Below are 17,039 nucleotides of genomic sequence, written 5' to 3' on the forward strand. Positions count from 1 at the left end.
AACAGGTGTTTGTTTAAAATCATTAGTCATGGAGAAAATACAAATGAACCCCATGATACTATTTCATACCCACGAGGATGACTAAAATTAAAAATACGACACCTAATTATTAGAATGTGGAGCAACTGGAACTTTCACATATTGCTGGTAAGAGTGTGAAAAGATAAATTCTTTGGAAAACTGCTTAAGCTATAGTGAAATATACACCTAACCTACTTTCCTACTTTCCACTCTTAGGTATTCATTCACCCAACCCAAAAGACAACATGTTTCCAGAAAATGACTTGTGCAAGTCTGTTTATGGAAGCATTCCTAATAGCCCCAAATTGGAAACAACCTAAATGCCCAATTGAATATTATTTAGCAATGCAAAAGAATTAACTACTGATATACTCAATGTGGGTGAATCTCAAAAACTCTGTTGAGAACAAGAAGCCAGGTGCAAAAGTACCTACCACATGATTCAAGAACATGAAAAAAAATCTATGGTGATAAACAAAACACTGGTTATCTATGGGAGTTGAGAAGGATATTCTTTTGCGGATGTCCTGATTGGGTTGTATACATTTAACAAAACTCACAATCTATAAATTTTACTGTACATTTTACTTCAATTTAGAATAGATTAGCTGTAAAACATTTTTAAAAATCTGTTCTCATAATGATTTTAACACACAACTATCACAACTTTGTATGATTTTAACACACATCTATCAGAAATTAAGTAGACAAAAAGTTTTATAATTCTCTCCTTAAAGACACTGTTCTTTTATTAGATTTACTTATACTGGTAAAGGTAACCTTTTCATAAGCAACATGTAATTATTTACTGCTATTATATAGGTTCACCTGAATTTTTTATATTGTTCTTACAACCCAACACAGTCTTACTTAACTCTCATTAGTTCTAATAAATTGTCAACTGTCTCTTCCAATTTCTATGTATATAATCACAGGGACAGCTCTGCAGCTCTTCTTTTCTGGCTCTGTCCTTTGGAAAAATGGTAAGCAGAAATTAACAGCACATCTGTCTTGGATGTTCAAATTTTCTTTAGAATTTTTACAGTCATCTTCATGTTGAGATTTGCCTATGATTTTCCTCTGTATTGCTCTGGTATCTCAGTTACATTATTTAAACAATAAACTAGGGACCTTTCCTTTCCTTCATATTCTCTGGAACACCGTATAAAATAAAGACTATTATCAATTCGTTCATTCTTTCTTTCTTTTGAGAGCAAGCAAGCACAAGCAGGGGATGGCAGAGAGAAAGGGAGAGAGTTCCAAGCAGGCTCCCTGCTGTCAGAGCAGAGTCCCACACAACGTGGGGCTCAATCTCATGACCCATGAGATCATGACCCGAGCCAAAGAAATCAAGAGCCAGAGGCTTAACCGACTGAGCCACCCAGGCACCCCACTATCAGTTTCTTTAAAGTCTGATAGAAACCACCTGTGACAGTCAGTTTTATGATTCCACTTGGCAAGGCTACAGTCTCCTTCGCAGCAGGTATTGCTGTGAAGGTACTTTGCAGATGTGATTAAAGTCTATAATCAGTTGACTTTAAGCAAAGGAGATTATCCTAGATAATGTGGGTGGGCCTGATACAATCAGTTGAAAAGCCTTAAGAACAGAATTCCATCTGGGAACTATAGCTTCAGCTCACAACCAAGAGTTCCAATGCTGTTCTGATAGCCTGGTCTGCCCTATGCGTTTCAGACTTGCCCAACTAGCCCCCCCCCCCCCCCCCCAGTTACATGAGCCAGTATCTGGCCATATACATATGTATGTGTGTATGTGAACATACACACAACAGCCCTATGGTCTCTGGTGGTACACCAAGCTATTAGGGCCTAGGTCTTGGAGTACGTGGGAGAGAGACAGACACAAAGAGAGCTTTAACTACTGATTCCATTTTCTAAGAGCTTTTTATTTATTTTTAAGTCAGTTGCAGTTTTAATAAATTTCTATTTCTCAAGGAAACTATCCATTTCATCTAAATACTCAAAATAATGATAGGAAGATATTCACATGATATTTTCCCTCTTTACCATACGTATACTTGTTTCCCAGTTTTCACTGCTTACGCCAGAGCTCAACAAACTATTTCTAGTCAAGGACCAGACCGTGAATACTTCAAGCTTTGCAGGCTACAGACCATCTTTACCACCTATGTTCCTTTTTTTTTTTTTTTTTTTTTAAACGACCCTTTGAAAATGTTACTAACCACTCACAGTTTACAGGCCTTACCAGATTTTGCCCAGATCATGCTTTGCTGAAATCTGGCCTAACTATTTAAGCCTTCTCTTTCTCCTTAGCTTTGCCAGAGCTACTGTTTAAGATGAGAAAAAGAACAGTGAGCTTCTAAAAGGCACTGTAAGTATGGATGGAGCGAAAAAGGACAGTTTCGAGGGAGATCCTACAAGATGCCCAGGGCTTATAGGGACTAAATACAGAGGATTCAAAGAAGGTTCCCAGTTTTCTGGCTCCTGGTGAAATCGCTGTGACCACTCACTGACACAGGGAACACAAAAGGAAACACCAGGGGGGAGAGGAATTCAGCTGTGGACATGGTGAATTTCAGATGCCTGTGAGACATCCTGCGGAGTGGAAAGCTGATCTCTCCTTGAAGGGAAATAATAAAACTGGGGGCTATCTCCACATACTTCTTTTCTCCTGGTCTGCAGCATACATCATATGAGGCATCAGTGATTAACACGATAATTACTGAATGGAGTAGAAGAAATATTGTGATATACTGACCTATTTTGTAAAATCAATTTTGGAATGTTACCTCTTCCTTTCGCTTACATAGCTTTAATCTATACAACTTATTAATAATGTGTCCTAATGAATCCACCTTTCGCTCTATAAATTTTGCAGTGGTCTTAGATAACAAAAGTACCAATTTTTTAATCACTTCCTTAAATACAGACACAGCTGTGTAATATTAAACCATTTTTCCATAAGAAATTATAATAGAAATTTACCTATATAATGAATTCTAGGTTATAATTCCTATTTAAACATGGTTTTTAAATGGCTTGCAAAAACTTCTCCTGATTCCTCTCAAAAACTTCTCTCATTCCTCTAAAACCTCCTAGGGCAAAAAAACAATTCTAGAATCACATGAGAACTGATTTAGATTTTCCAAAGTCCTGGTGTTAAATCAGAAATAACAGGCTTAAAAATCTATAAATTCTGCTAAAGATTTTCCCACTTGGTAGCATATCAACCACTGAGTATATTAATTATGGTTTTATACGTATTACAAAACTATCTTCAACACCACAAACACTGTAAAGATGGTACTTTTTATTCATAAAATTACAGAGCGATTCTCTCAAAGTCAATGTGATGCATATGTTATACATTTGTATAAGAGTCTGAAAAAAATCAAATTTTGAGAGTTTGCTACTATATATAGTCATATGAATTTATACTGAGATAAAGAATCAGGATAATACCACCAGGGAAAATTTCCAAAGCTCTAACTTCTCAACATTCTATCATCACCTGAAAGTCAATTTTCACCTTTTTCACTGGCTGAATTTGTTAGCTCAGATTTTGCTTTGGGGCTCACATGTTCTTGCAGTATGGCAGTAGTAGATTAGAAATCTACTGACAACAACACTTGCTATGAATCCACAAAGATAACAGTGAGGCAAATCAGAATATTACAGAATCTTTGACTGGAAAGAAGTGACACCTGAAGGGCAAGGTATGCCTTTTCAATAGTGAAAATGTTCTAATTTAACTAATTTGATTCTTGTTTAGATAATGCCACTTTTTTTTTTTAAACTTTCCAGTTCTATTTATTTGCTCCTGAAGACCTTTCCACACTACTGTTACTCTGGAGGAAAAACAAGAAAAATGCTTGCAGTAAATACGCAACAGTGTTCTCATTAGCAACAGTTTCTATCTTTAGATTCCTCTTCTTTACTAGCTACCAAGAGCTTCAAATCCAAGTGCCCCAGGGCAGATAGTAACATGAACACTACACAAAGACCAGAGTTCTCAACTGCTACATTTCCAAGAAGTGCTTCGCACCAGGAAGACGGGCGGACTCCAGTTCTCCTCGACAGCCCAAAAATAGGGATCGGATTTCCATGGTCTTGCCAGCTTGTTGGTACCTTCTTGCTATAATAAAATGAGGAAGGGGGGTGAGGGGCAGAGGTACTCAGGGAAAATTAAGACAGCCAAGATCAGTGTTCCTTTCACATTCTTTCCTCCGGGCCAAACGTGAACGGACAAAACGAAACCGGAAAAGGAAGTCAGTGATGGGAGCGATTTCCTTCCCCACAATATTCCCGCCTGCCTCCGGCTACGAAACCTCCAGGTGAGGGTGATCACTGCCCTGCAGCCTACTTAACAGCCCTCCCAGGTGAAGTGCTTTATTGGAATAAAAGCAGATAAAGGAGTGGAGGCTCCCAGAGGTGAAATGGCCCAAGTGTGATAAACTGGCAATGCCAAGATCGCGTAGCCCAGGTCCCAAATTTCCTTCCGCGACGCACCACACACATGGGGTGATGGCCTATTTAAGGGGATTCCAACAAACAAGGTTGTCTGAGTTTCTGAAGTTAAGGGTGAAACAACCCTTACACAGTAAGGGCGTTTCAGGAACTTCAGAAGCACAAGCAAAAATAAATTCACTCTTTAGATTTTCTGATCAAAAAGGTAAAGGGAATGGTGATCCTCTGCTTCCTACCATGTAGAAAATTATTTAGAAGAGAAAACACACACACACACACACACACACACGGAGCCATTTGTCAGTTGGCTGGAAAAAAAAAATGTCTTCAAAGAAAGTAAACATCATGTATTAGCTCAATCGGTAACAATCCAATGTCCTATAAGCTCACCCTTAAACAAAACATGGAAAGCACATCAACGAGAGAGATGTGCCTGTTTCTGTCTGGCTTCTGGGTCAAATACCACCTATCCCTCACGATAGTATGCTTCACTTGAACTACTTTGTCCTATCAGCTTTCACTGCTAATAACCACCTAGTTCACACCAGATGTGCCCACTTCCCAAAAGCACCTATTTCTTGGACCTCAGATTCTGCAGATTGCTAGGTGTGAAAACTTCCTCTTCCACCCACATTACTTTAACCCATGACGAGGCCAAAAGGGGACAACCAATTTAAAGTCTACCAAAGCAGGAAATCAACTTATGCAGGAAGACATGCCAATTTTAGCAGCATGCTGCAATGTCCACGGTGGCCATAATTTCGTGAATGAGAAGGTTTCACATTTACGGTAAGACTTCGGTAAAACTTCAAGACTACCTTTTCCTGATTTTCTAGTAGAAAATCAGCAATGTTGTGGGAGACAGGAGTCGGTATTTGAGAAAGGGAGAAATGTCAGGATGCCTGTGCTTTCTCAGCAATTCACACCTAACTGATTTTTCCGATGTACATCTAGAACACGGTAGACTATCCTCAAATCTATGACTGCTCCTCAGTGCCTCTGGCCACTCGACTCCACCATTTCTTTTTCATCTTATAATACTTCATAACATTTCTACAAAAACAAAACAGAACAAAAACCCTGTGCCACTTTGTAACAGAGTGGGGGGATTAGTTTTACATCCACAGGTTATTCACTTACTTCAAAGATTCAAATTTTGCTCACGCCACTCATACTTCTTGGCGTGGCCTTCAGAGCCAGTGTGCGTTAACGGGAAAACGAGTCCCACGATACAACTTCTTTTGGGGAGGAGCATTTCCCAGGATAATTTCCTCTGGCCAACAACCTTGGCTGAAATACCAGGTCTCTTCTAAACAATAAATTTCCCCTAAATGAGGATGTTGAGATGAACGGACTGTACAGGCTGAAGGCAAACCCTAAAGGAGTCTCAAAAATATTCTGAAAAACGGCAATAATCCTAGGAAAAGGATGAACGCTTCCAAGGTAAGATCTGCTCCCACTCCTCTTGTGGCTATCCCACAAGGTTCTACCTTTAAAGATGCCGTTGTCCATGCCATGTTCCCAGTGCTTATTTCCATATCCAAATCTACTCTGCCCACCTTTTCAAGCAGCTACCGGCAATTTCCAAGCCTTACCAGCCACCACAATTTCAACTTAAAATTTCAATAATTTAAATCTTCATTCTGCCATCCTGATGGTTACGTTATCCTCCTTGCTTAAAAAAAAGCAGCTTATGTGTATAGGGTGCCCAGAAGAGGCACAATAAATATTTGCAGAAGGAAGGAAGGAAGGAAGGAAGGAAGGAAGGAAGGAAGGAGCAGTAGGAGTTGTTTTACAAACGTCACCACAGGCAGGAGAAGGTACTTCTGAGCAGAGGCTCAGAAAGCTCAAAGCCATCTTGCAACATTACGCAGCAAATCAAACTCCAGCTCAGTCTTCTGCCTTTATTTTCCATCTTCTACCTCTTATTTTCTTACCAAGGTCTTCCGATTTAAAACCAAACTCAATACTTATTCCCTCCCAAAGTTCTGCCTGACCCCAGCACCTGAAAGTGCTCTCTCCTTCCGTAAGCCCAAGATTTTGTATGCACCAATGCTCTGGCTCTCATCACATCCGGATCTAACATACAACGTCACAGCATCTGTGCAACCTTCTTCTCCCGACAGATTGGTGGTCGCCATGGACTGAATTCTGTCCCACTTTCCCCACCCCAATCATACTGAAGCTCTAAACCCTAATGTGACTGTATTTCAAGAGGCAACTAAGTGTCAAAAGAGATCATATGCGCAAGGCCCTAATCCGACAGGTGGCCTTGTAGGAAGAAGAACCAGCAAGCAAATCTGCCAGCACCTTGAGCTCGGACTTCCCAGCCTCCAGAACTGTGTTAAAATAAATTTCTGTTGTTTAAGTCGCTCAGTCTGTGCTATGTATGCTGTTATACTAGGCCGAACAGATTTAAGACAGATTTTGGTACCAGAAGTTCTCAATTTTAGCTGCATTTAACAAACCACCTGAGAGTGCTTTAAAAATTCTGATGCCTGGGTACCACCCAGACCAGTTAAATCAGAAATGCTGGGATAAACCCAGGCATTGGTATTTTTAAAAGCTCCACAAATGATTCCAATATGTAGCTAGAGCAAGAAAGCTGCATGAAACTTAAATTTGATGGGGTTCAAGCCCATGTCTAACTCATCTCTATAATTCCCTCTAATGGCTGGCACATGGTAAATATGCTAACTGTTTAAAAAATGACACATGATTATGAGAGTTTCAATATCTGATAATATTCATTCTGTTAACAAATATTTATTAGGCACCTACTAGGCATCAGTCACCATGCTAGGGACTGTATTACACAGAGATGAGTAAAACAGGCTAGGTTCCTCATGCCGCAGCCAACATAAACATTCGGCACGCTACATTTCAACATGCTTAATTAACATATCCTTTGATCTGTAAAAAAACTCTAAGTTTCTCAGCAAAAACACAATGCAGGATATTAAATACCATGTTCTGAAATTGTTTTTCCGTCAATCTCTACTTAAAAATATTAAAATAAGAACAGGTGAACATAAGGGAAGGGAAGGAAAAGTAAAATAAGATAAGTAGTGGGAGGCAAACCATAAGAGACTCAACGACAGAGAACAAACAGAGCTACTGGAGGGGAGGTGGGTGAGAGGTGGGCTAGATGGGGGCTGGGCATTAAGGAAGGCACTTGTGGTGAGCACTGGGTGTTGGATGTAAGTGATAAATCACTACATTCTACTCCTGAAACCAATACTATCCTATGTGTAGTATTTAATGTAAATAAAATCTTGGAAATATAAATAAAAATGCTAAAATATAATCAGGGCTGGTGGGGGGAGAAGGTTAATTTGGGAATCAATGTTCTTATTTGGCACGGATTGATCCACTTATATCAAGCAGAAGGTAATATTTCTTGCATTTTTTTGACGTCCATAAACTTAGAGGATTCTACAATAAGGATACTAATCCAGTCACTGGGAACATAAACTTGGAAGTTATTCTCCTGTGGCGAAAGAACCCCTTGAGACCAACTGCCAAGATTTACAATCATACAGGTTTGAGGCTTAAGAAGCTTTAGCAGTTATCTGAGAAACCCTTCTCTCCTTACCCCAGCATCCTCAAACCTGAGATTATGCCACTTAGAATAGGGCCTGAGGTTAATGACAAAGTCTAAAACAAGAAGGCATCCTTACTCATTCCCAAATTCAACTGGGTGCTTCTCCCAGGATTGGTGGGCAATCTCTCGCTGTCTAGATGTAATTAACTAGTTTATCTTTTCTAATCATCTAGTCTCCAGTAAACGTAAAGACGTGAAATCATATGAAAAACATTTACTGTTTACTACAGTTAAATACTTTCATTCTCCACCTGACATTTTTCTTCATCTCTCAAATTATTTGATACATACAGACAAATCATACCTGTAGGTTTCACTTTACTTCTCAAGGAAAAATCTCTGGATCTAGAATGGAAACTCTATACCCAGATTATTTGATAGTTTGGTAGTTTTCAGAAATTTCAAATATTTTTAAAATTGTTTCTTGAAAGACTGTGGAATCATGCAAATGATTCTACAATAAGGTGTGGGGGCGCCTGGGTGGCTCAGTTGGTTAAGCGGCCAACTCTTGATTTTGGCTCAGGTCATGATCTCAGAGTTCCTAAGTTCCAGCCTCACATCGAGTTCCACACTGACTGTGCAGAGCCTGCCTGGGATTCTCCTCCTCCTCCTCTTTCTGTCACTCCCCCATTCCTGCGTGCTCATGCACTTTCTCTCCCTCTCAAAGTAAGTACAACTTAAAAAAATTTTGTTTAATAAAGTGACGTGTGAAAAATGAACAAGAACTAGACAGATTTGGGGATGTAAGAGAGGGAAGATTCTAAAAAGAAGAAACAGCATGTCAAATGGCCTGGAGGGAAAAACACAAAGCACAGTTTGGCGTATGTTAGGTATAGCTTAGGTCAATGTCATTACCACAACCCCATGATACTTCACACCTGGACTCAGAGCACACACGTGTGTATTTACATATTTGTGCAAGTACCCCTTCCTACCTGACCTACCACTATCTGAACTCTCACTACCTGAACAAAGGTTCCTAGTGGCTTCAGATAAATGATTTTTAGGACAGAGAATGTTGAAGCCTTCACACCTGCAACCTTCTCAGGACGGCCCTCGGGCATGGCAGCTTTCCTTCCTGTGGCCCCTCTCCCAGTCTCCTGCCATGGGCAAGGACTGCCACATGGCACAAAAGCTCAGCACCCTGGCCTCCAAAGTGGGACAGGCCCTGCGCTTTGTGGTGCACCAGAACCCATCAGGTTGCGACAGGCCTTCCCTGAAACCACATCCTTGCTGAGCTTCCTCCCCTTCCCTGTCCTGTGTCCTTGTTCCCTTACAGGTTTTTTTTTTCTAACAGCACTCCATTAACAAATCATTTGCATGTAAAACATCCAATGGTACCCAGACCTTGTTCTCTGATGTCATGACCAAACAAAGGAACCAGGGTTTGTCAAAGAAATGACTAATTCTATGGATGGGCCAGAATAGGTAAGAGATGAACCAGAAATACTTTGTGTGAGAAAAAGAGAAAATGCTCAAAAACAGGATGGGAACATATCACAAGGGCCCAGAAGCTAGTTTAAAGGAACTCTCTCACTGGCCAAATCTGGGGAAATGTAAGCACCACAATAATTAGATACAGTAACAAATTATAAACCCCTGGAAAAATAGGAATTCATGAGTCCACACCTATAATGAATCTATAAATAAATGAACAAGAAACAAAGTGGTCTCTTGCTTACAGCAAAAGAGCAACAACCGACTGATCAAACAATGTGGAGAAAATGCTGGAGGCAGAAAATCACCATTCTGCAACCATTAAGGAAAGACTGAAACAAGAAAAAATCATCAATGATACTATGTATCATTGATACTATGTATATATGTATATATATCGTATATATATGTATATATACGATATATACATGTATACGATATATGTATATATATGATACTATGTATCAATGATACTATATCAAAAGGGACATTTCCATGAGGAATGGATATCTGCATAGTCTTAAATTAGATTGTACCCTCCACAAATTACTTATTAATTACAAGAGAGGAAAAACAAAGGAAAGCAATGGGACAAGCCCCTGACTGATCAAACTTAGTATAATCCATGAGAGACAGAAAGATGTCATATACCTCCAGATGTGATACCACGAGAAAGACACGATACCACTTCTACAGTATTCTGCTGAGAACACATAACCTGGATCTAATGAAAAGTCAGGTAAACAAAAAATGAAAGCATGTTCTACTTGCCTAAAAATTTGGAGTATCTTCCCACTGTTCTCAGGATAAAATTCAAATTCCTTGAACTCGTTTACAAAACATTTCCTGATTCATGATGTACAATTCTCATCACAAGTATACTCTGAGTTTAGAAATATACAGAATTTACAAGTGAGGGGAGCCTGGGTGGCTCAGTCGGTTAAGCATCTGACTCTTGGTTTTGGCTCAGGTCATGAGCTTGCAGTTTGGTGGGTTTGAGCCTGTGTCAGGCTCTGCACTGCCAGCACTGACCCTGCTTGAGATTCTCTCTCCCTCGCTCTCTGCCCCTCCCCCACTCAGGCTGTCTCTGTCTCTCTCAAAGTAAATAAACTAAAAAAAAAAAAACAAAAATACATAAAATTTATAAGTTAAACATACTTTTACCTCTGAAATGCCAACGTAATTGATACTATCCAGATACAGAAGCCATAATCAAATCAAAAATTTTCTAATCAACTACATAACCTTTTACGTACGAATCACAGTGTTCTCAGAAAAGATTCTTTAAACCTGCTTAGGTGTCTCACTTAAAAAGTAAGAATTTCCTAAAGCTAATCTACCTACATCCCCATAGGAACCACTAAAAGAACCCCTGCAATCTAAATACTCTAAGAGCTGCCCTGACGACATCCTCCCAAGATATGCCTTCATATTCTACTCATGGAATATCATGAAATTCCTGACCCCACTTTCTACTCCCTGAGCCCTACAACTGTCCCATCTTCCTCCCCTTATTAGATTTCTGGAAAACACCAATAAAGTGGCACACACACGATTAAGCAAACTTCTCTCTGCTGCTATCGCTCCATCATGCACAAGTAGAGAATGAATCCACGCTAACGGACAAGGGAAGGGAAACTCCCTACCCCCTAAAAGAGGGAACCATACAAGAAAAACAACAAAAAAAGAAAGGAAGCCCTTATAGTTATTAGAGAAAATAAGCAAAATTATTAGGCCCAGGTTTCTGGAGTTTGTGATCTGGGAATCCAGTCATGTGGGAAAATGTATCTGGAATCTGGGAACAGCAAAGAAATAACTGGGTGTTCTTTAGTACAGCCCTAGGCTTGACTTTCCATTACCAGGCCCTTTTAAAACTTGTTATGAGAGGAGGTTAATGTCTAGAATTTTGTTGAATAAAAACAGAAATAATTTCTGACCGGTGGAAAAGATAACCCCAAAGATGACAGTGTATGGCCTGCCGTAAACTAACCACCATTACCAAGCCATCGAGGTACCATTCACGGCTAAAGAGGTAGGGATAATTTCGCCTGGAAATACGAAGATCAGACTGATAAGAAAACAAAGCTAAAGACTAAGTCAATAAAGTGGAAGAGTTCAGAACAGCGATTTCTCCTCTACTCTGTTTGCATATTAGAACTGCCTATGGACTATTTTAAAATGTCAGAGGCTTAGCAAATTAAATCTGAACATCTGGGAGCGCAACCCACACACTAGTAGTTTTTAAAAATTTAACCTCCTCAGCCACTTTTCTTGGGTGTTGTGGACCCCCTCCAGCTTTTTCTCTCTGCATTCAAATAGTAAGAGAAAATAATGAACCTAACAAAGTACGGCTGAGAGACTTACAAAGCGTGCCTTTATTACCTCTATGTTAACAATAAGGAAAATAATTTAAATAAAACTACATATAAGTATGTAGCCTGCATTTCACTGCTGGGTTCTGAGTTTCTAGAGAAAAGTGGACCCTACAAAGTTAGTTAAAGGCTGTTGCCAAATGAAGATCAAACCTGTGTGAAGATTTTGAAAAATCTAACATAAACCAGTGAAGGCAACCTACAGAATGGGAGAAGATATTTGCAAATGACATATTTGATAAAGAGTTAGTATCCAAAACATGTAAGGAACTGATACAACTCAACACCCAAAAAACAAATATTCCAATTTAAAAAAGGGACAAAGAACATTTTTCCAAAGAAGACATCCAGATGGCCAACAGACATATGAAAAGATGCCCAACGTCATTCATCATCAGGGAAATGCAAATCAAAACTACAATGAGATACCACCTCATGCTGTCAGAATGGCTAAAATCAAAAACACAAGAAACCACAAGTGTTGGTGAAGACGCGGACAAAAAGGAACGCCGGGGAATGCAAACTAGTGTGGCCACTGTGGGAAACAGTATGGAGTTTCCTCAAAAAGTTAAAAACAGAACTACCCTATGATCCAACAATCATATTGGGTAGTTAGCTAAAAAATTCAAAAACATTAATTCAAGGGATACATGCACCCCTGTGTTTACAGCAGCATTATTTACAACAGCCAAATTATGGAAGCAGCCTAGTGTCCATCAATAGACGAGAGGATGAAGGTGATGTGGGGTGTGTGTGTATAAACATACACACACACACACACATATAATATTCCCATGTGTGTGTATATATGATGTGTGCATCTTATTCACCCATAAAAAAGAATGAAATCTTGCCCTTTGGAACAACAGGCATGGAGCCAGAAAGCATAATGCTAAGCGAAATATGGCCCGTCAGGGAAATACAAATACCATATGTTTTCACTCATATGTGGAATGTAAGACTAAAAAAAACAAATGAAAAAATAAAAATAAAAGAAAGAGAGAGACAAACCAAGAAACAGACTCTTAACTACAGAGAAACTGGTGGCTACCACAGTGGAGGTGGGTGGGGGGTGGGTGAAATAGGTGAAGGGGATTACAAGTACACCTATCACGGTGAGCACTGAGTGGTGCATAGAATTGTTGAATCACTATATTGTGCACCTGAAACTAACATACCACTATGTCAGCTCTACTGTAATTCAAATTTAAAACTTAAAAAAAGATTTTTAAAAATCTAACACAGGGGCACCTGAGTGGCTCAGTCGGTTAAGCGGCCAACTTCAGCTCAGGTCATGATCTCGCGGTCTGTGCGTTCGAGCCCCGCGTCGGGCTCTGTGCTGACAGCTCACAGCCTGGAGCCTGCTTCAGATTCTGGGTCTCCCCCTCTCTCTGCCTCTCCCTCTCTCTCTCTCAAAAATAAACAAACATAAAAAATTTTAAAACCTAACATAAATCAGTGGGAAAACAGACTTGGCTATATTCACCTCAATTGACCTAACTATCTACTCATCTACTCAGAAACACATCTCCTCAGTGTGGGCACATACCACTGTATAAAAAGCAAGAGAAATAGCAAAATGTAAATCTATGCTTCAATCCAGGAACCAAACACAAATGAACTTAAACAAAAATCTGGCTTCAATACATTTGTATTCTGGAATTTACACCGACAAGAATATTTCAAAACTTCCTACCTGCTGACTCCACTTTGTTTCCCATTCCAATCTTGCTTCCGTCTCTGCTTAACAAGTTTCCAATGATCATACTGTTAGCTTTGACCATAACCAGCCACCCAGTTGCTAAAGTAAAAAACCTGCTAATTATCCCTAATGCCTCCCTTTGCCTCACCACCTTTATTCAACGCAACAGCAGGTCCTGTCAATTAGTCCTCCAAAACATCTACTGAAGCTTTCTATCTCTTTCCAGCTTTTCTAATCCCACTCCAGGCCAAGACACTAACATACCTAGCCTGGACCACTGCCACCATCTCTTAACCTGTCTCCCTGCTGCCACTCAGGACTCCTCCACACTGCATGCTACCACTGCAGCCAGAGTAGTAAAGACATCATTTCTATTGTGCCACTGCCCTCATTTTTTTTTTAATTTTTTTTTTCAACGTTTATTATTTTTATTTTTGGGACAGAGAGAGACAGAGCATGAACGGGGGAGGGGCAGAGAGAGAGGGAGACACAGAATCGGAAACAGGCTCCAGGCTCCGAGCCATCAGCCCAGAGCCTGACGCGGGGCTCGAACTCACGGACCGGACCGCGAGATCGTGACCTGGCTGAAGTCGGACGCTTAACCGACTGCGCCACCCAGGCGCCCCCTCATTTTTTTTTTTTTTTTAATTTAAAGTAATCTCTACACCCAACATGGGGCTCAAACTCACAATCCTGAGATCAAGCGTTGCACACTCCACTGACGGAGCAGGGGAGCCAGCCCTGTCACTGTGCTCTATAAAAGCCTCCAGAGGCTTCTGAGGGGTGCCTGGGTGGCTCAGTCAGTTGAGCCCCACGATGGGCTCCATGTTCACAGAGTAGAGCCTGCTTGGGATTCTCTCTCTCCCTGTCTCTCTGCCCCTCCCCCACTCATGTGCACACTCTCTTTCAAAATAAATAAACATTGAATGAATGAATGAATGCAAGCCTCCAAAGACTTTTGATAACATCAGGAAAAGTCCAAATGCTTTCTTATCAGGGCCTTCCAGGTCCTGCAGCATCTAGTTCCTGCCTACTTTCCCAACATCCTTCCTTATGAACCTCCTCCACACTCTGGCCCTCATTCCAAACATTTTAAGCATTTGCTGCTTCTGACTTCCAGCATACTCTTTCCCTACCTCTTCACATAACTACCTCCTCTTGTCCTTCAGATTCCAATTCAAAGGACACTTCCTCAAAGAGCTCTTCACTGCCTACTCTGAGGTCAGTCCTCTTTTCACCACCTACCACATGATACTGCTTATTTTCTTCATGTTGATCATAATCTGGCAAAGTATATACGGGGGTTCAGGGGTGGGCTGTCTTCTTTCTTCTACCATTGTATGCTTGTGACATATAATGGGCACTCCGTTTTTGTTTTAATCAGAGGCATGGTCTATAGCATGGAACCGGAAATGAAATTACCAGGGCTCTATTCCAGTTTGGGCTCTACCAGCAATTAGCAGTGTGGACGTGGGCACACCACAAGATTGAGTGGGTTAAGAGTAACTGGACAGTAAGAAAGTGGAAACAGCAACGGAGACTTTTTTCTAAATTTCATGTATCTAAACTCAGAATATAGACATATGAAAGCCTTTGACCTCTCTGAGTCTGTTTCCTCATTTGTAGATTACTTTGAATGTCACTTTCAGCTCAGATACACTAGAATTGTAATAGGCGTCAATCTACTTTCCAACCTAATTTTTCTTACCCCTCATTTACACTCTGCAACTAAATATCACACAGTGATATTTTACCACCTATACATTTGTTCATTCTGCCGCCTCCTCTCCAACTCCAACCACTGGAAATTATCCTTTAAAGGCTAGATCAATTATTAACGGCCTCATAAAGTCTGTTCCAATCACCTGGCCCAAAACTGGTGTGCTTGTGAAGTGTTCCAGAAATTCTTTTATGCTTTAAATTAGAATAGTCCCTAATCTCTCTCCGCCTCAGTTTTATAACCCATAAAATGGTCTACAATATCACATACTATTTCTGGATAATTGAGAATACTTAGCTTGATAATAAAGCGTTCAATAAATGTTATTATTTGTTGGCTACATATGTTTTCCGCTCTTCTTGAGAGCCACCAAATGAGTTTTCCATTTCTGAATCTCCAAACGTTTGAAGCCATTACTCCTCCCAACGCCTTATGAACAGTTTTCCTATTCATAAACGAAGGGCGTGGGCTAGACCAATCACCATCCCCTTCAAAAACGAAGTCCTCTATACTTACATGAATAGCCTACAAAGATACCGTACGTGAGCTTCTGTAACACAAACAGCTTAAAGCAAAGGCAGCGCAGGTGAGCTTCTTTAAGGACGGAAATTCGAGGGAAACTACTGCCTCATATAGAAGTGAGCTGGAAGCACTAACTGATCGAGACCCTGGGGGTCCTTTCTAAAGAAACTGACCCCTGCCACAATGATGGGTCCTTTGGATTGTTTTTAAGTTATCTTACAGATACTTAAAGGAGTCAGTACCGCCCCCCCCCCGCCCCCCAGAGGGACGAAAAAGATGAGACCAGCCGCGTTAAGAAGGAAATGTTTGTAAGACACAAATGGACGACCGCTTGGACAACAAACCCAATGCCTTTCACCTAACCCTAACCCCAAGGAGCAAGCCGATGACCCAAGACTTCGGGGAAGACGCTGGGGCCGCCAGAAACCCTAAAGCGGCCAGCCGGGCGGGCGTGAGCAGCCGTCTGCGGAAGCGGTGCAACCTCAGCGCTCGGCACCTTTCCCAGACCGGCCCCCAGCCGCAGGACCACAGTTAGGGACCCGGGCCCGGACTCCTCAGCAACCCCCGCGTCCCGCCCCCGTACCTGCGGGGTCGAGCGCCATCTCGGCTGGAGGAGAGGAAAGCGGCCCGCGGCCGCTCCCGGGCAGGGGGAGGGAAGGGGAGGAGCCTGGGCAGGGAGGCACGTGCGGCCGCCCGGAGCTCCCCTGAGGTGGAGGAAGCCACGGAGGAGGAGCGCAGTGCCCTTTGCGGAGCCCGGCAGGCAGGCCCCTTTCCTTCCTTCTAATTTCCCGAGTCGCTACTTCCGCTGCGCATTGCGCCTGCGCCCTTCTGGCCCCACCCCGAAGCCTGGAACGGACTTCGCCCAGGGAATGACCGGGAAGGGGGCGTGGCCTTGTGTGCCTTGGGGGCGGGCTGTCTCAGAGGCTCAGCGCCTCGCTTGGAGCGCAGCGCTAGCGCCCGCTTGCAGACCCGGATCTGCGGAGACCGGAGCCGAAGCTGCTGACCTTTGGGACTGCGCCTCCCGTGGCGACTAAGTTCACGGCCAAACCCTTCCCTCCGCTCCCGTCTTCGGAATGAATCACCCTGTTTATTTTATCTTCGTTAACGTTCGTTCATTCATAAATTTCTATTTCATGCCTGCCAGGTTCCAGCCACGGTTCTGAATACGAGGGGTAAATACCTAAATAAAAATAAGGGCCCTATTCTCGAGAAGAA

General features: G+C 41.6%; 1 protein-coding gene across 1 annotated transcript in view; it reads right to left on the reverse strand.

The window, feature by feature from the left end:
* CMC1 (C-X9-C motif containing 1) overlaps window positions 1-16,737 on the reverse strand; it is an 89,649-nt gene extending 72,912 nt beyond the window's left edge. The window contains exon 1 of the mRNA XM_058729663.1: window positions 16,408-16,737. Within this exon, the coding sequence (XP_058585646.1) occupies window positions 16,408-16,426 (19 nt within the window). The 5' untranslated portion in view covers window positions 16,427-16,737. The remainder of the gene's footprint in view (window positions 1-16,407) is intronic.
* Between the last annotated feature and the right edge of the window lie 302 nt (window positions 16,738-17,039).

This window comes from Neofelis nebulosa, chromosome 5, assembly GCF_028018385.1.
Source record: "Neofelis nebulosa isolate mNeoNeb1 chromosome 5, mNeoNeb1.pri, whole genome shotgun sequence".
Taxonomy (NCBI): domain Eukaryota; kingdom Metazoa; phylum Chordata; class Mammalia; order Carnivora; family Felidae; genus Neofelis; species Neofelis nebulosa.